Source organism: Cornus florida, unplaced genomic scaffold, assembly GCF_030987335.1.
Source record: "Cornus florida cultivar Cherokee Brave unplaced genomic scaffold, ASM3098733v1 CherokeeBrave_3.0.0_Hap2_Chr01, whole genome shotgun sequence".
NCBI lineage: Eukaryota > Viridiplantae > Streptophyta > Magnoliopsida > Cornales > Cornaceae > Cornus > Cornus florida.
Window position 1 is genome coordinate 103,138,382 of NW_026775571.1, and position 19,955 is coordinate 103,158,336.

The 19,955-nt window shown below is 35.1% G+C and overlaps 1 protein-coding gene across 1 annotated transcript; it reads right to left on the reverse strand.

Annotated features, from left to right (window-relative positions):
* Positions 1–245: 245 nt before the first annotated feature.
* Positions 246–1,921, reverse strand: LOC132310475 (probable 2-oxoglutarate-dependent dioxygenase AOP1). Its single transcript, XM_059808650.1, has 3 exons — positions 1,394–1,921; positions 951–1,281; positions 246–544 (listed from the first exon to the last, which is right to left on the reverse strand). Exons 1-3 carry the CDS (start codon positions 1,759–1,761, stop codon positions 293–295), a joined length of 951 nt encoding a protein of 316 aa, XP_059664633.1. The 5' UTR covers positions 1,762–1,921; the 3' UTR covers positions 246–292.
* Positions 1,922–19,955: the final 18,034 nt, after the last annotated feature.

The following is a 19,955-nucleotide window of genomic DNA, read 5'->3' on the forward strand; positions in this document are numbered from 1 at the left end:
TATAAGGCTTAAAAATTTTAAGCCATCACAACCATCAATCAAATAACATAAAAGAGACAAATACACTTTATTCATACTTATAAAGCAGATGAAAAATAGGCCTAGAATAGTTGTTCCTTATCCTTAGGCCACTCCCAAACGAATCAAAAGCCTTAATTTCCGGTATCGATTTCCTCTGTTGTCTGCGATTCGTGAATTTCAATTATAAAAATGTAGTGAAATTTTATAGTTGTGAAATTCACCACTAATAGTAACAATATGAAATTGTTATTAGAAAAGATCCGAATCCATCTCAAACACCACAAAATGCCTTTAAGCCGGATACATGAGCTTTCTGTCCTTTTTCTGTTGTGAAGAACTTAACATATTCTATATATTCATAAGGCTTGAAGAGTAATGGGTGTTTTTCATCTACTAGTTCGTCCGGAGCTTTTACAAGGTGGCCTTCTTTTGGGCTTGAAAATAACCCTACTGAGTATCTCGTTTCATTTTTAGTCATCACAACTCGATGAACTGGAGCCTGCAAACCCCCATTCGTCCATGCCTACATATTGACAAAACTCTTAAGTTCTAAAAAATGTCAGGATGTTATTGTGCGGTAAATGAATATTGTAATTTATTCCTAGCATGTCATTTGATTTTTGTGTCACAATAAACACGTACATGAATGATTGTAGAACCTAAAAGAGCCGGGCATGTTCCACTGCGATTTCAGTTTTCTAACAATACAATACTTGTAAATAACTTAAGATTTCATTTTGCTAATATATGTCGAGAATTGTTTTCAAAAAACACCCATATTTGAATTTTTTTATTTTTTTATTTTTTTTGGCCTTGTCAATTACTTGTTTCTTTTCTCCGTCTTCCCATATTAAAAAAAAAAAAGAAAGTAAAGAAAAGAAAAAAAAAAAAAAAAGAAAGAAAGGAGGAGAGCAAGTAAAGAAACTAACATGGAAAGAATCTCCGGGCAAGATGATGAAAGAGTCCGGCGATGATGTTTTCACATTGATCCACTTCCCGTCTTTGCTTTGCACCTCTAACCCACCTACCTGATTAATTTCATACAATATTGTCATAAGGTTCTTATCTGTGTGGGGTTTTAGCATAAGCTGCTTGCTCTCTATAATTTCGGGATCTTCATACTTCATGAGTCGAAGAGTGTATCGGCTTGAATCTATGTGTTCATCACAGTATTTCTCAACACCAAAGCTCTCCAAAACCATCCTCCTAATCGTCTGATCCAATTCAGACAGTTGCTCTGAGAAGGACCATAATGTTTTGCTGCCAAAGTAACAGTATGTGCTCAAATAACACTTAGATTTCGATTTCAACCTAGTTTTCTAACACAATTTCTCAACATAAGCGAAAACAAAAACTAATTAAATTTACGTACCCAAAGGTAGGGTCTCCTTCTGGCCACAAGAGATTAGTGAAGCTTGTGACATATTCGGGAATATGTACATCTCCGATAGTCATGCTCTCCCACGGTGCTGTTGGTGACTGCGCAGTGTAGCCACCGAAGGACGTCTTAGAAGAGATTATTCTTGATTTTGTTTCCAAAGGAAGTTCAAAGATCTCTTCTATTGCACCAAACATCGATTTTCGAAGCTGAGAAGGAACTTTGTTGAACAAAGCCTGGAAGCAACCATATTCTTGGAGTGCTTGCTGAACCCGGGCTCTCACGGAGTCCCACTCAGGAGTGCCGGCCTTTAGCTCATCTGAGAAATCTATGACAGGAAGAAGAAGAGATTCAGACCCCATTGCTTATCTTTCTTAATTAGTATGCAATTGTTGATGAGCTTCAAGATGTTGTATAGCAAATTTATATATATAGAATTTCTATCTATGTTGCATGGGAACAAATGATATTTATTATATTGTATTATGCATACAAATATAAAAAAATATTTCTTTTGTTATGCACCGTCATAAGGTACAGAATATCACGTGTATTTCAGAGTAAATTTAAAATACTGAATGCAATGGATTAGGTTCTTCTATAGGTGTGTCGGTCACTCTAAACAATGAATTCGATCAACATCAGAGAAGATTTATTGTGTTTTACTTTGTTTGTATTTAAACATAATATTAATAATTTAAGCTCAAGCAATGCTGAGCATATTTTCTGGTTCAAATGTAGTTGCAGCTTTGAGTACAAAATATATTTTTTTTCCCGGAGAACTGTCGGTACAACAAAATATTTTTTTCCCCATATGGTTACTCAGTTACTCCTATGTTTTTTCGGTACTTTCTAAACTGCTGTCACTTATGGTCTTGTTCTTGCAATAGAATACCATGGATGCAATTATTACTAAGTTAATAATATGCGTAGTATCAAAACATAATCAAACTTCAAAGTTGAGTCCACTATCCTGATTTCTGTGGATGAACGACTCCATGAGATATTTGTTGAACAGTCACATAAGTGTATGATAATAAGCAGAGCATTTACACTTTAGTCATGCAATGAGATCACAGCTATGATTATGTTTATACAAATCACAAAAACATTTACACTTGGATATTTGCCCAATCGGGAGCTAGAAGATGTGGGATAGGAGGATCTCAAAATCCAAAAAGTACTTAAAATGAAGACTTCATTTAGTAATATGGGACATTTGTAATGTTGAACAATGTTGTTTGTTTACTGGTATTTTGAATTATGTTTTTGTTAGTTTGTTTTGCAACTTTAAGATGTTCTATAGCAAATTTATATATATAGCTAGAATTTCTATCTATGTTGCATGGGGACAAATGATATTTATTATATTGTATTCTGCATACAATATGCACCGTCAAAACGTACATGATATCTCGTGCTCCTCGCGAAACAAAGAAAATAATAAAATAGAAAAAGCATTGCATTGGTTCATATATATTATTAATAGACACTTATGGTCTACAACTTGTTTGCTTAAATCATGGTAGTGATCAGAGTAAATTTAAAATGCTGAACGCAATGGATTAGGTGTTCTCCTATAGGTGTGTCGGTCACTCTAAACAATGAATTCGATTAACTTCAGAGAAGATTTATTGTGTTTTACTTTGTTTGTATTTAAATATAATTTTAATAATTTAAGTTTAGGCATTGCTGAGCATATTTTCTGGTTCAAATGTAGTTTCAGCTTTGAGTACAACAAAATATAATTATTTTTCAGAACACTGTCGGTACAACAAAATATTTTTTTCCCAGATAGTTACTCAGTTACTCTTATGTTTTTTCGGTACTTTCTAAAGTGCTTTCACTTATGGTCTTGTTCTTGCAATAGAATACGCAATTATTACTAAGATTAGTAACGTAATCGTTTTTTGATTTTGCAATCTTAAGAAAGCAAAAACATGATTTTGCTTTTTTGAGTGAAAATAAAAAGCAAAAATGATATTTATTAACACTTGTTGCCACAAATTTGACAACATAAAACAATAACGGTGTTTATTAATACATATTTGTTACAAAATGTACATAATATTTTTAAATTTTTTTTTTTTTTATGGCAAGAATTTTAGAAGTTAGTGATTAAAGAAGGAGGGTAGATGACTTGAACACGAACTCTCGGACACAAGGAGCAATCCAACCACTCAAGCACGACACTTGATTCCATTAGTATCAAAAAGCCATAAATCTACAAAATCCAATTTAAATCTACAAATGTACAAATCTTAATAATACCCGATACATCATAAGTACATAATTAGATATACCAAGAAAAAAATACTCCCACCAATTAGTATATAAATACATGTATATGCATGATGTATACATTTATTATGTGATATATAATATATTTAGCATATGATAATTTATTATAAATAAAAAATATTAAATAATATATCTAATATGTAAAAAATATATACTATGTTATAATATTGTAAATTATTTTTAATTTAATATTTACATATCATATAATATAGATATGGTATATAATAATATAAAATATCTACTGCATAATAATTTAATAACATTATAGTCTAAATCAAAAAAATATTTTGTCACAAGAAATAATTTACATTATTATTTAATGTATTATATATTAAAATACATTTTTATCAAATAAAAAATAGTATACAATATTTAATATATTCTATATTAAAAATATATATTTTTATTAACATTTAAAATGCAACTTAGTATATAACACAAATAATATGAATTTTATTTGAAAAGAATAGTGCTTATGTAGTAATAATAGTGAAAACGTTTTTGCGCTACAGTGCCGAAAACATAAGAAACATCTTTTTTTATGTTTCCTCTTTTCTTCACAAAAATTGAAAACGTTTTCTATTATAGAAAACAAAAATATTTTATTAAACGCGATTTTTGTTTTCATTTTGCCTTTTTAGGAGTTGACAACAAAAAATAAGAAACATTTCTCGTTACTAAATGTAGCCTAAGTTAATAGATATACGTAGTATCAAAACATAATCGAACTTCAAAGTTAAGTCCACCACTATCCTGATTTCTGGGGATGAAGACTCCATGAGATATTTGTTGAACAGTCGTATAAGTGTATGATAATAAGCAGAGCATTTACACTTTAGTCATGTAATGAGATCATAGCTATGATTATGTTTATACAAATCACATAAACATTTACACTTGGATATTTGCCCAATAGGAGCTAGAAGAAGTGGGATAGGAGGATCTCATAATCCAAAGAGTACTTAAAATGAAGACTTCATTTAGTAATATGGGACATTTGTAATGTTGAACAATGTTGTATGTTTACTGGTACTTTGAATTATGTTTCTGTTAGTTTGTTTTGCAACTTTTAAAGAACAATAGGTTTGCAACTTAATTGTGATTATGGATTAGGTTGGTATGTTTTTGCAGCCATTAAATGGCTTATTATATTGGCCTTTGTCTTAGATGGAATGAAATAAAGTAACTGCCCTTTTGCATTAGGTTTTCACGAATTATTTGTTTTTCTCCAACCATTAGATGAATGTACTATAGATGAATTATTTTCATTGCAAAATTAAAGCAGGTGAATGAATGAAAAATTGGCTAATTGTTTCCTTGTTTCCATTGTGTTGAACAAAATGATAATTTCATCTTAATAATTCGCTACATGTCACATAAATAAGACATACACTTAACTGTCTCCAAGACACACACTTTAGAGTCTAATATATGCATACTCACATATGTGTTTAGGTGAAGGGCATTGCTATACTTTTAAGTTAATAAGACAAGGGTAGTTTTGTAATTCTGCATTGGTCAATGGTTGAAAATGTAATTTCAGGTATTGGGAAGGGCAAAATTGACCTTGCGCTAATTTTTTTCTACTGACAATATCACTATGTGTTAGTTGCTTAACTATAGGCTGAAGGAAGGTAGGTGAAAGATTGAAACGTAGAAGGAGTGTAAGTGAAATGTAGGCAAAAATGAATAGGTATAGGTGAAATTTATCCTATATTTTATTATTTCATTGAAACAAGTAAAAATAAAAGTGTTCTCGAGTGCTTCATAGTGATCTACAAATCGCCTCCACGGAGAAGACAGGTCTTTCAGGTAGGCTAAGAATTACAATTTCACTTTTGAGCATAACAACAACGTATGACATGGATGGATTTCAAAATTTGAGTGTAAATTTAGAATCAACATGAGACCTCCACCTCTTCCTCCTCCACTACCACCTCTTCTGATTCAACAGCAACATAACCACCACCAGCAGCATCATCCACTCAAAGTTAAACACATCCCTACCAAACCAAAACATCAACTTATCCACTCAAACAATACACAGCAACACCATCGACAAAACACCCTCTTTAAGCAGAAGTAACAATCTACCTCCCCTCATCAGATTCCTCAACATTATAGACCACCCTCTATCACGAATCCCATCCTTAACCACCTTAAACCCCCATTTACCCCCACTCACATTCCACTGTAGAAAGTCACATCTAAACCTGCATTACAAAAACACACCTCAAAACCATCAACCACAGCCCTTCTCACACATGTTTACCCCCTCTACTCCCCCCATTCCTCAATGGACAATCTTTCCCCTCACCCTCTATCAAACTAATATAATTACATAACAATACCAAACCCACTATAAACATCACAAAGAAGCAGCCAACACTACTACAAGGGACAAATCATCAAAGCAAGAGGCCTTCTCACACCACACTAATCAAGAGGCCTTCACCAACCACTCTAGCCAATAAAACATCCTCCACTCCACCAGCACCTGCACCACATTATCCAAAGAATTTCAACCCCTTTTTGTATAATTCCCATGGACTTCAAATCGAACGTCTCACAGAACAACTTTAATGGAAGGATGAGAACCTTGGGAAGGCATTGGACATGTTCAAGGAAAGGAATATGATCATCTTAGAGTTAATGAAAGAGCTTGCTCAGCTTAAGTCTCAACTCCCAACCAACAGCATTCATGGACAACCAGCAATTGCAGCCACCACCAATACAACCACAACCACCACTAGTCCAGCTGCTCACAAGACTCAGGCGGGATCAGGTTCAAGTTTAAATTTGAATTTGAATAATGTTTCAGTGGTCAACCATGCTTTGCAGGTACTTCCTTACATAGCTGACACATCAAACGTATACCAAAACAAAAGCACATCAACTACCCCAGTTACCCCAACCACCTATGACACATCAGACACATGCCAAAACAAAAACACACCCCCTCTTATAACCTCCAGTTATTAGCCTAATTCCCCAACCATTGCTAATCCATTACCCCTATCAAACCTTGTACATCACATCACAAACGCCCTCCCAAATCAAGCACCACCACAAACTTCTACACACCAAACAATGAAATGGTCTGAGGTAGTCAACAAAAGGCAACAAGAGCAAGATGGTTTATAACTATTTTCCCCCACCACCAGGATCTTCAAACCTTATCAAACCACTAAAGGAAATAGCTGAAGAAGGGTTTCAGTTCTGGTCCTCCACTCACCTTATTGGGATCTCCACTCACAAAAAAGTCTCATTTAAGGTTATTCAAGGAGCTACAACTAAGCTCTGGAAGAATTTTGGTCTCACAGCTACCATCTTGGGGGAAAGCAACACTTACTTCATCAGATTTAGCTCAAGCACAGAAGCTGAAGAGGTTCTTTCTAAGGCCCTTGGTTAATTGCAGGACACCCTTTCTCTCTAATGAAGTGGAACCATCACAGACAACCTCACTTAAACCAACTTACATGCATCCCCACTTGGGTCAAATTCCATAATATTCCCATCCAATTCTGGACTGCCAATGGTCTTAGCCATATTGCCAGTTCTGTGGGGGAACTTCTCTATGGTAACCAAGTTACTAAAAATGTAACAATGCTGAAATATGCCAGAATTTGTGTGAATTTGGATCTCAGCAAGCCATTGCAAAAGGAGGTTAATATCAAGTTAGAAGATAACAACATTGAGCAGATCAGAATTGAATATCAGTGATTGCCAAAGTATTATTCCAAATACAACCATTTGAACCACATTGAAGTAACATGCCCTCTCAATTTCATTAACACACCAAAGCTCAAAGACAAGGGCAAAGGACCCTTAATTGTTTCAGACAACAATGGCCAAGAGGACAACAACCCTGCATTTTGCCCAACTAGCACTGAATGGGTTACCATAAAGAAGAAGAAGAAGAAAGGAGGTTCAGTCAAACCAACCTCTACATCACCAGCACAGAACCAACTGAATGATAATCAATTCTCCCCATTAACATATATTAACCATGAACTCACCCCACCTAATGACACTACTATCATCTCCCTATTATCTCCCACTCAACAACTCAGCCACTCTCCCTCACATACAAGATCACAGACACCTATCCACTCCCCACTGTGGAGCAAAAAATTAAGCTTCTCACTAAACAGCCCTTCATCCCCAAACACCATACCACTACTTGCATATAATAACCCAGGTTCAAATCTTACACCAACCACTTTTCCCCAATACAAGAAACAAGCAATAAGACCAAGCTTAAGCTGCCTTTCAACTACAAACCATCACAATGCCCTCTCCTCCTTAAGTGTTCCAGAAAGCAATGAAGAAAACATGGAACATAAGAGAAGTGGAAGCTTATAGCAAAAAAAGATTGCAGCATCAGCTCAGGCTCTAAGAAGAAAGTTATAGCAGAGGAAATGTCTTGCAGTAGTAGACCAGTGTTGATGTCTGAAGGTCCACAAAATAACCACAGACATCTTGGAAGTTCCTTCAACCCTTCATTTTAATGATTAAATTTGTTACATGGAACATAAGATGTAATGACTCGGTCATTTTCCTTTCTTTCCTTTTTCTCAGATTTTTACAGATAAATTTTTTCCGTTGATTTCAGAGTATGGTTACTCGTCACTTAGTGTCGTCTCGAGTGCTCAGAAATGATTTTTGAGACACTTTCCTTTGGATTGACAACTTCCTTAAAGGACCGTGTCATTTTCACATTTTTTCGTTTTTCGACACTATGCACTTTTCGTCATTTTTCCCGTTTGTTACTTTGTTGACATAACCTCACTTTTCATGTTCGGAGTTGAGTTTTGACTTCACGAGTTTTTATTCCAGTTGATTTCCTTGAAAGGCGTAGCTTTACTTTTGGAGAAAAGCTCGCCGGTTGTTTCTTTCTCCCGCAAGGGCGTGAATGAAAGGATTCTTAAAAAACATGGATGTTTCTTGGGGTGTTTTTCATAAATATCTTTTGAAAATATTTTATTTTAGGGGTTTTTAAGACAATATTTTTAGAAGATATTTTCTTTCTGGGTAGTTTTGCAGTTAACCTTTTTTGGAGGGGCCATTGTGCAATTAACGAAAGTTATTGCAAAAATGTCTTGTTTTGAGCTTGGATCCTCATACGGGATTCATTTTCATATTTTGTCGAGTCATGAACTTTTACAATTTCCTTCTGGTCGTTTTTTCCCAGTTTCAGGGTTTCTGACCCAAGTTACCGCCGAACTTGTTTGGGGCATATCTCTCTGCTCAGAACTCGATTTTTGACGTTGTTTCTTCTGTTGTTCATATTTTTCTCATTTTAGTTCTTTCTTGTTTACAGAGTTTTGCCGTTTGAGTACGTCTGCTCAAATTTCACTTTTTCGGACCTGGTGGGGCCTTTCGGGGTACTTTTAGGATTTTACTATAAATAGAATGACTTAAATGAAAATTTTGATTTTCATCATCTATTTCCCCTCTCTTAGCCGGCCATCCGTGGCAGCCATGGCTACCACCTTCTCCTCCTCCTTTGGACTACTTCCCCTTTGTAAAAAAGTTTCCCACCTTATCGTTTATCATAGGCCTCGTCGTACTCTACCTTTCCCCCTTATTAGAATCCATTTCCAACCATTTTTAGTTCAGATTTGGATTTTCATGGTGTCTCAAAGGTTAAATTTGCTTCCTTCGTAGTCTCCGACATAACCTAGGAGTATCGTCGGATTCGGAGCGTTTTCGTTTCAGTGGGGATTTGTGATTTCATCACAAAATGAGGTAGGGGATGTTTTAGGTTTATATATGTGTTGTATTGATGGTTTTATAAGCATATACAATTTATAAGCATGCCTTTGTATTAATTCTAAAATTTAATTTCATTATTTTCTATGTTTAAGATTTAATTCTCATGGTTGTATATAGCTTGGAATTAAATTGTAGCATGCTATTAAATTAAGCCTTGATATGCTTGTTAACATATATTAAATTGGGAGGATTTAAATAAGTATTGCAACTTTTAATTAATCTTTCATTTGAATGAAAATTTAATTTACATGGTTATAACTTGTATGGAATCAACTTGTAATGTGATATTAAATTAAGCCTTAGTATGTTCTTTAACATATGGGAATTTGAAGACATTTGGAGTTGTTTTAAAATCTAGATTTAAGTGTCCTATTCACTTAATTGGATTTTTGACTTGATATTATTGATGAGGTTGGCATGTTCTATCATATATATTAAATAGAGAATATTTGAATAAGTTTTGAAAACTTTATTTGTTTATTTTCTTGGCATTAAGTTTAATTTACCTAATTGTAACTAGTGTATAATTAGCTTGTAATATGATTTTAAAGTGGGCCTTGATATGTTCATTAACATACCTTGAATTGAGAATATTTGAATGAGCCTTGAATACTTTGTTTAATTATTTCCTTGTATGAAATTTAATTCACCTAGTGATGCCTAGTGTAGAATTAACTTGTATCATGAAATTAAAATAGGCCTTGATATGACCTTTGACATATATGATTTGTAAAATTTTTGGAGTTACTTGAAATCTTGAGAATTTAATTACTTAAAATAATTTAGATTCCCCTTTATGCTCCCATTGAGGTAATTAGGCATTGATGTTGTATTCTTGCTTAATTTGTGGTTTGGAACTTGTTATATGGTTATATGATAGTATTCCATTAGTTGAAGTTATGATTTAACTTGTAAGTATTCACATTTTATTTATATGACATTTAATATGCCATTGTAGCTTGAATGCCTAGGGCATGGCTTGTGTGTATTCCATGACTTGGTTGTGCATGGTAATTGATTTTGGTGCATTGTGTATATGTGATATACTTGTTGCATAACTTAATGATTTTTTGGAAAGCTTGTATGGACATTGGAAATTGTTACAGCTAGGGCATAGCTCTAGTACGGGGGATGAGAGTTCCCTCTATTTCATATAGTGCGCACCGAGTGGTACCCTAAGGGCTAGTAACCTAAAATCACCAATATAACTGTTTTATTCCGGGTTTAGTTGCGCACTAGGTAGTACCTTGCGGGCTAGTAACCCAGAACCACTTGCTTGGTCATTGAGACTTTATGTCCTTTGTCTTTCCGCCAATTGTTGATTTCGCATTCAATTCCTAGTTGTAATCTTGGATTGCTTTTAACTTGTGCTAGGATGCATGATACTTCATTTCTTGCTTAGTATACTTGGATTTGTATACTTGTATGCCTTGTATATAAAAAATGCTTAGTATTCTTGTGAGTGTATACTTGTATATATGCTGCATTTCCATTTCAATATTGCTTAGCATACTTGGTGTGTACATTTGTATATAGATGATTTACCTTCTAGATAACCTAGTATAGTTGTGTCTTGTATACTTGTCTTAAGTGCATTTCAATATTGATTGTATACTTATGTATGTATACTTGTATATTGATTATCTTGTTGCGTGTATCGCATGCTTCTACGTTGTTTAAATTACATGCATAATATGATTTATGCTAGAAATGCTTTAAGGTAGCTTAGGATGTTCCTTGAGTCTCACCTTGAATATATACGCTAGGTGGCATGGACCTTATATATTGATTTATATCAATTTAATGAATAGTAAAATGTTAGGTCTATGAAAGCTTATCTCCTACGAGTAGCTTTATGTTACTCACCCCAAAGTTACTGGGGACATTTTTCAAATGCGAAGACTTGGTTCGTGATTCTCATCATTCCTTGGATGACTTGTAACTTTTAAGTTTCCATTTTATGCAAATGTTAGCATGACATGTCATTTTGTAGCCTTATATGTCAAAACTTGTATCCTTGATTCTATATATGTAATGTATACATAAGTACACCTTTTGTAATGTGATTGACATATATGAGATGAGGCCGAAGGTCAATGACATGTATTTTGTATTTTAGGTAACTTTTGACTTCGTGAAATATTATGAAAATATTGAAAAATCATAAGTCATTGTTTCACCATGGTTGCATCAAGTGTGGAAATTCCAATTTTATTCTTCCATAGAGTCTCATTAATCATGTATGAAGTGTGACCAAGGGCCAAACAGTAATTTGACTCCATTTTATATTCTTGAATTTCAAATTTTCCATTTCAAGTCCATTTTTCTCATATTTGGCCATCGGGGGGTCGGATTTTGAGTTGGGGCTTCTCGGGAACCGTGGACCATTCCTGTGCCCTTAGGATTATTTATTACACTTGTGTGCACATTCATTTCAACCTAGAAATACATTTAGGGTCAAATGCATACTTGGTGTAAAGTTGCATTTTCTGAGTTTTTAACCCTTTACTGATCTAGGGGCTTTGACCATTTCACAGTGTGTTTTTTTCATTATCTTCCGTGATGCCGGGTAGAAATTCGATTTTAGGAAAGGTTTCTTCTTCGTGTTTTTCCAAAAAAAATTCATTTGATAACCCGTTTTTCCTCTCAGTTGTGGATAGATCCAGAAAAAAATCCATTTTGCAGCTTTTTGGACACTCTTCACCTATGCTGATCTAGGGCATTTTAGGAATTTTACAGCTTATTTTTTTCATTTTCTTTCATGAAGCCGAGTAGAAAACGTGATTTTAAGGGGGGTTTCTTCTTCGTGTTTTTCCAAAAACATTTGTTTGAGGGTCCATTTTTAGCCTCAGTTCTGGAAAAAAAAATCCAAATGATGCTTGCTGTTAAAACACTATTCACTGCCCAAAATTTTAACCCAGAAAGTTGGTTTTTTTGAAACTTTGACGTTTCATATCTTTTTCATCCGAACTCCAAATCAAGTGATTTTTGAGTCTAAATTTATTAATTTTTGCTTATCTATCTAACGGTATGCTCAGTTGCATCCAGTTTTGTCTAAAAAGACCATTTTACCGTTGTCAAATACCCTTGCCATACTGATTTGAAACCCAAAAGTTATTTTTTTTTTAAACTTTGACGTTTCATATCTTCTTCATTCGGACTCCGAATCAAGTGATTTGTTAAGTCTAGATTAATTAATTTTTCCTTATTTATCTAATGGTATGCTCAGTCGCATCCAGTTTTGTTTAAAAAGACCATTTTACCCCTGGTCAAGTACCCTTCCCATTTTATAATCTTAACTTCCGTATTTGATTCTTTTGAGTTCCGTGACTTCATAGAAGGTCACATTGGCATCTTAAGGATGTCGTATATTCCTAAAAACCTTGTTTCTATTTTTGCTTCCGCATTCCGGATCCGTTTCAGGTCATCTTATAGGTTATGACATGACGCACTGGCTTGAAAAACCAGACCGTCACATAAGAAGGTTAAACCAACCCTCTAAACAGTCAGAGATTAAGAGGCTAATCTCTGAGAAAAAACTGAATCTAGTCTCTATTGTAGAGACCAAAGTGTCTCATACCAATGTGAGTTCCATACATAGAACAATGGCCCCAAGTTGGTCCATAGTCCATAATTATGCCTACTCACACTTGGGTCGAATTTGGGTTATGTGGAACCCAACTCTCATTGATCTCACTGTCATTGCTACCTCTAGGCAATTAATACATTGCAGTATTTCCATTATTGGGCACAACATCAACTTTTTCTCTTCTTTTACATATGCTGCAAATGATATAAATGAAAGAAAGTCCCTATAGGAGGACATTATTCACCATGCAGGTCTCTTTTCAAACTCTCCTTGGTTACTTATGGGGGACTTATATATCATCCCCAATGCTAAAGAGACTCATGGTGGTTCAAGAAGATAGAGCCCAGCTATGACAGACTTTAAGGAATGTTTTACAGTGAGCTGAGCTTGAAGACTCAATTTCAGTGGCATTTTCTACTCCTAGAGCAATAAAAGTGAAGGAGCAACCTGCATTGCCAAGAAATTGGACAAAGCTTTAGTCAACCACAACTGGTCCTTAACATTCCCACAATCAGATTGCATCTTTTTACCTCCTGGCATATCTGATCACAGCCCCATATTGGTCAATCTGGACCTCACTATGCCAAACAGATATATTCCATTCAGGTTCTTCAATGCTTGGAGTGCTCACCCTCAGTTTCTACCAACTGTTCATGAAGTTTGGTGCACTTATATCAGGGGTATTGTAATGTTTCAAGTAGTCTAGAAGCTCAAACTCTTAAAGCAAGCTCTTAAGGTTAATTGTAAAAAGGATTACTCTGATATTGACTCCAAATTGCAAGCTGTGAAAATGAAATTGGATTCTATCCAAATGGACCTTGATCACTTACCTTTAGATACCAACCTAAGACAACTAGAGAAAGGAATCATTAAAGAGTACCTAAGGCTAGGCAGTGTACAATAGGATATGATCAAGCAAAAATCAAGAATGACATGGTTGAGATTGGGTGACTGCAACTCATCCTTCTTTTATAAATCTTTCTCATCTAGAAACAACAAGAAGAAGATAACATCCCTCACTACAGATGATAGTGATGTAATTGAGGATATGGAATTGATCAAACATGAAGTGGTCTCCCATTTCCAAAGATTGCTTGGATGCTCACCACCTGCAACTCATTCTCTATTTGACCTCTAACCATTCTTCACCAAACAAATCCCCAACCATCTCCACAACTATCTGGATGAAATCCCTTTAAACACAAATATCCAAAGATGCATGTTCAGCCTCAACAAGGACAAGGCTCCAGGTCCAGATGGATTTAATGCATTTTTCTTTCAAAAAGCATGGAGTGCTATTGGTAGATCTGTCACTAATGCCATCTCTGAGTTCTTTAGAAATGGGAAACTACTCTGCGAAGCTAACAGCACCAATATTTCACTTGTTCCTAAGTGCGAGAATCCATCCTCTATGCATGATTACAGTTGCAACACAGTATATAAAGGCATTGCTAAGATCCTAGCATCTAAGCTGTAAACCTCCCTCCCTTACATCATTGACTTATTTCAAGCTGAATTCATTCAAGGGAGAAAAATCACTGACCCCATTCTTCTAGCACATGAGTTACTAAGGGGGTATCATAAGGACTTCACTACAGCAAAGTGTGCAATCAAAATTGATTTGAGGAAGGCTTTTGATTCTGTAAAATGGGACTTTATCACTTCATACCGCTCCTCAACTACCCTTCAAAATTCATCTCACTAGTACAGGTCTGTATCTCATCACCATCCTTCACAATAGCACTGAATGGGGAGTTTCAGGTTATTTCAAGGGTAAGAGGGGGCTGAGACAAGGTGACCCTATCTCTCTATTTCTATTTGTTATAGCAATGAATACATTGTCTTCAATCATTAACAATTATGTTAGAAGAGAAAATGCATTCAAATACTATTGGAGGAGTGGAGAATTAAAGATTACTCACCCTTCATATACTAATGATCTCCTACTCTTATGTCATGGAGACATCATATCAGTTTCTATCCTAAAATATGCATTGGATCATTTTTGCTCAATGTTTGGGCTTGAGGTGAATTTATCCAAAAGCAATGTGTTCCTCTCTAGAATTGATCAACATATAGAGTTTTGCATCACCAATCTTCTTGGTATTAGTGTTAGTGCCTTACCTGTTAAGTATCTTGGAGTACCTCTAATTTCAACAAAACTCAAGGCCTCACATTGTAGTATCTTGATTGAGAAAATCACAAACAGAATAATTCATTGGTCTTCTAGATCTTTATCATATGATGGAAGGCTGCAACTCATCAAAGCAATCTTTATTTCTACCCAAATTTATTGGTCCAGCATCTTTATCCTCCCAAAGGCTGTCCTGAATAAGCTGAACAAAATCATAAGGTCCTTTCTTTGGTCAGGACCTGAGATGAAGACCATAAGAGCTAAGGTGAAATGGGGTAAAGTATGCAGGCCAAAGGAGATGGGTGGTTTGGACATTCCTAACTTAGAGATATCAAACAAAGCTGGGATTATAAGATTAATTTGGGACCTTCACAATAATGACAACAACATGATTTGGATTAGGTGGTGTAAAGCTCATCTTATCAAGTCAAGGAATTTCTGGACTCTCAAAATTCCACAACCATGCTCATGGAGCTGGAGGAAAATCCTTCAATTGAGAGTTCCTGCAAGGCAATTGATGAAGCACAAAATTGGTAATGGAAGAGACAAATTTTTCTGGTGGGACAATTGGGCTCCTGGAGGTCCTTTAAGCTCTAGATTCCCAAGCCCAATTCTCACAAATGGAGGTTTCAACATTGATATCAGAGTAGACAGCTTTATTTTTAATTCAACTTGGTCTTTCCCACACTGCATTGTATCTTCAATCCCAGAACTCATCTCTTTGTCAGCACCAAATTCATCAAAAAATGATAAACTGGTATGGACAGCTGCACCTTCAGGGACCTACAGCCTCAAGTCCACTTCAGCTTACTTAATAGGTCAACAACCAAGAGTACTTTGGCACAATCTCGTATAGAGAACTCCAGTGATTCTTCGCATGAAGTTCAACCTTTGGCGTATAGTTTAGTCTAAGCTCCCCACATTGGATAGCAAATCTATGGCTCAACATGAGAACATCTGTGTCCTCCGTCATGCCCAACCAAAAATACATGACCATTTGTTCTTCAAATGTTGTTTCGTCTCACCACTGTGGAGATTTATTAAGTAAAGAGCTCACTTCTACACCTCAATTACAAATTGGGATGACCTAATCTAATTTATTAGCAATCAATGGAAGAAGAACTCCACTTCTAATGTGCTTCAAAGGATATGTTTCTCCTCAATTGTCTACCATACATAGGAGGAGCGCAATGAGAGAATTTTCAAAGGGAAGAAAACATCACAAAGATCTGTACTCACTCGCATCTGCTATACCATCACTTCCATTCTAAAATTGGGATGTTTGCAGAAATTTCATGCATCAAATAGGATCTGTGTAAATGGGATCTCTCGCCCGCTTCAACTCGTCCTCCACCGAGACCTCCAGACTGATTCTCGCCGGCAATGTCGCCGAATTCTACTATTGGCACAACGGATTAGATTAGGGTCGCTATTAACGATAACCTACAGTTAATTGCGGTTACTAGTATTAAGTGTTAGGTTTTACCTTGCTAGTATGGGCTACCCTTTGGGCTTGTATTGCTGCCTTTTTGGGCTTGTTTTGGCCTAAGGCCCACCATGTATCTTTATTCCATTTATACAGTAGCTTTAAATTCCAAAAAAAAAAAAAAAAGTAAAAATAACATTAGGATAGGAAAATGTTGTGCTGGGTTCTGTTATTGCTATATTTGATCTTGACAAGTCGTGATAACCAACCAACACTAAGATCAATGAAACAACATAAAAGAAACAAAAACACCTTATTCATATTTATAGAGTAGAAGAAAAATAGACTATAGTTGTTCCTCATCCACAGGCCAATCCAAATGAATCAAAAACCTCTCCCCGACTGCTAGTTATTCCCTATGAATTTTTTCACTGATATTAATGGTCAATTTTGTTACTGTAATGATGAAATTTTATCAGTTTGTATTTTTTTATTTGTGAAACTTCACCAAAATTATAGTGAAGTTCACTATTAATAGTGGTGAAATTCATCAACCGCAAGGAACATTAAGAAATCATTACTGGCATGGAGAGAATTCGATCAGGTCCATCTCAAATACCACAGAAAACTTTTATGCTGGATTCATGAGCCTTTTATCCTTTCTCTGTTTTGAAGTATTTGAGATATTCTAAAAATTCATAAGGTTTAAAGAGTAATAGGTGATCTTCATCCCCTAGCCTGTCTCGGGCTTTTACAATGTGGCCTTCTTTTGGAATCGAAAACAATCCCATTGAGTACCTCGTTTCATTTTTAGTCATCACAATCCGATAAACCGGAGCATGCACACGCCCATTCATCCATGCCTACATATTGAAATCTTTTAAAGTTCCAAGCAGAAATGTCATAGTTTGAGTGCCATATATAAATATTGTAATTTATTCATATCATGTCATTTGATTTTTATAAGTCATAATAAACACGTAAATGAATGATTGTGGAACATAAAAGAGCCTGAAATACTTACACACTATAAATGTTTATACATCTATCAACAACCTTTATTCAATTTCCATTTTATTTTTGAAACAATGTTTAGATCTAAACTTGGTCAATTGACGAGTAAAGCCTAAGAAGAAAATGGGTTCGCTGTTTATTTATTTATTTTTTCTCCCAAGACTAGTTTGAGCATAAGGCTTTAAGTTATAGGAGGTATGTTTCACTGAGTTTTCAGTTTTCTATCCACAAAAGATTTTAAATTTCATTTGGCTAGTAGTATTTCGAAATTATTATTATTATTATTATTATTATTATTATTATTTTAGGAATGTAAAGCAAATCTATTTCAAGAGAATATTGTTGAGATTTTATAGTACAGTTGTAGGATTGAATTATTTTCTCCTTAATTTAAGGCTAATTGGTAGGTAATTAATTACCTATTTTAGCTAGGTCCTATTCTATAAATTGGATGTAACACCATTAGTGAAAAAATCGAATATATTTTTAATTCTTGTATTCTTTTTATGAATTTCAAGATGGTATCAAAGCCATCGATTGATGGCCTGTACTGAACAGCTTTGATATGTTCTTTATCATAATCTGCACCATTATTATTATTATATTTTTCTTTGGTTTTTTGTTTTTCTTTTTCCCCTTTATATTATGCCAGATTACTTTTCTCCATCACAGATCTATTTATTTGAAGTCAACTGATCGGTTTGTCAATCATACATCAACCTTTGCAATAGCACAAATCATTGTAATATAGGGCTATTGATCGGGTAAGTCGAACCATTGGGACTACTAGTTTATGGCAACCTAAGTGTCTAGAATCATTTCTAGAATGATAAAGGGGGTTATAGAGGATTCGTTGGATTGTCACTAAGATTATGAATTGAAATGCACATAAAACAAGAATGCTAGGAAATAAGAGGCAAATACAATAAAAATGAGAACTAAGGAAGTGAATCCGCACTAAACCCTGAACACATGCTAGATCAAGACTAAATTGGGGATAGACAATATATATGTAATGGTCAAGAATTATGTAACAACACATATTTGCCTTATAATCATTTAGAAGTTCATTAAATCAATACAAGAATGATCCATCAAAAGCTAATACATTTGAACTACCTAACTAGGGTGTAGCATTAAATACACTATCTTAAGCAAAAGATCACCAAGAATTCAATCAAATGATAAAGTACATGAAGCTAGAAATTAAGCATAAACCATCAAAGGGATTACCTAAGCAATCGACTATCAAAGTTCTCTATCAACATGTCATTAAACCATTTCATAACCCTTTTTTTTTCATTGTCACTATGAAAACATAAGCAATATGATTAATGTAAGACATCATCTAAAACAAGATAATCAACGTAGAAAAATCATTCATATACATCAACATCCATTATAACAAATGAAGTGCTCTAGATCATGAGAAGACCATAGATTATACATTGCAATCCCCAAATTAGCACTGAGCTAAAACATGCTTAGAAGGGAGGGCTTCATCACCTCCCTAGAGAAAGAGTTAGTTACCCATGGATGCCCTAGAAGAAGGAAGAAGCTTGGGGGAAACTCCCATTTTCGAGCTCAACCTTGTAGCCACCCAAAACTCTCTCCTCTCTTCTTTTCTTTTTTTCTCCCCCAATCCTGCAAAAATATATGATCCCCCCTAATACAAGCTCCACATCTTCTTTTTGTAGACAAGATGTCTACCAACCCCCCACAAAACAAGGCTCAACTTTTTCCAAAAGAACAACTCCAACCAACTCATAAAAGAGGGAAATCAGAAATTGAGGGAATCAAGGCATAAGTGGGTCTGCAATGTTCCTTCGAGCGCTCGAAGATTGCAGCACGAGCGCTCGAAGATGCCTTGGACCATTCTGTCCTGATTTGGAGCACTCGAAGCTTCTCTGAGCTCTCGTATGACATGGATCAGCTCACGTGGATTTCTCATATATGTCGCACGAGCGCTCGAAGGTGGTGCTTCGAGCGTGTGAAGGTGCATCAGTTTGCATTTTTGACTTCTTCTACTTTTGACTTCTCCTATATGGTATTAGCATTGGCCCCTTTTGTTCTCTTTTGCATTGATGAAGGCTTCCTGGATCTCCTTTAGCATATTCTCCTCGATAATCATCGGGTACAACAGCCCGGAATGACCTGATCTTTACAGAAAGCCTCAAAACTTCCATTTATTTCCAATTTGGAATGCAACCTGAAAATTCATAGAAACACAAAACTTGGAGAAAATCTATACATATAAACCATAAATGGACTTAACTAATGCAAATAAGGGCACTTGAATATGCAATATTCGGCG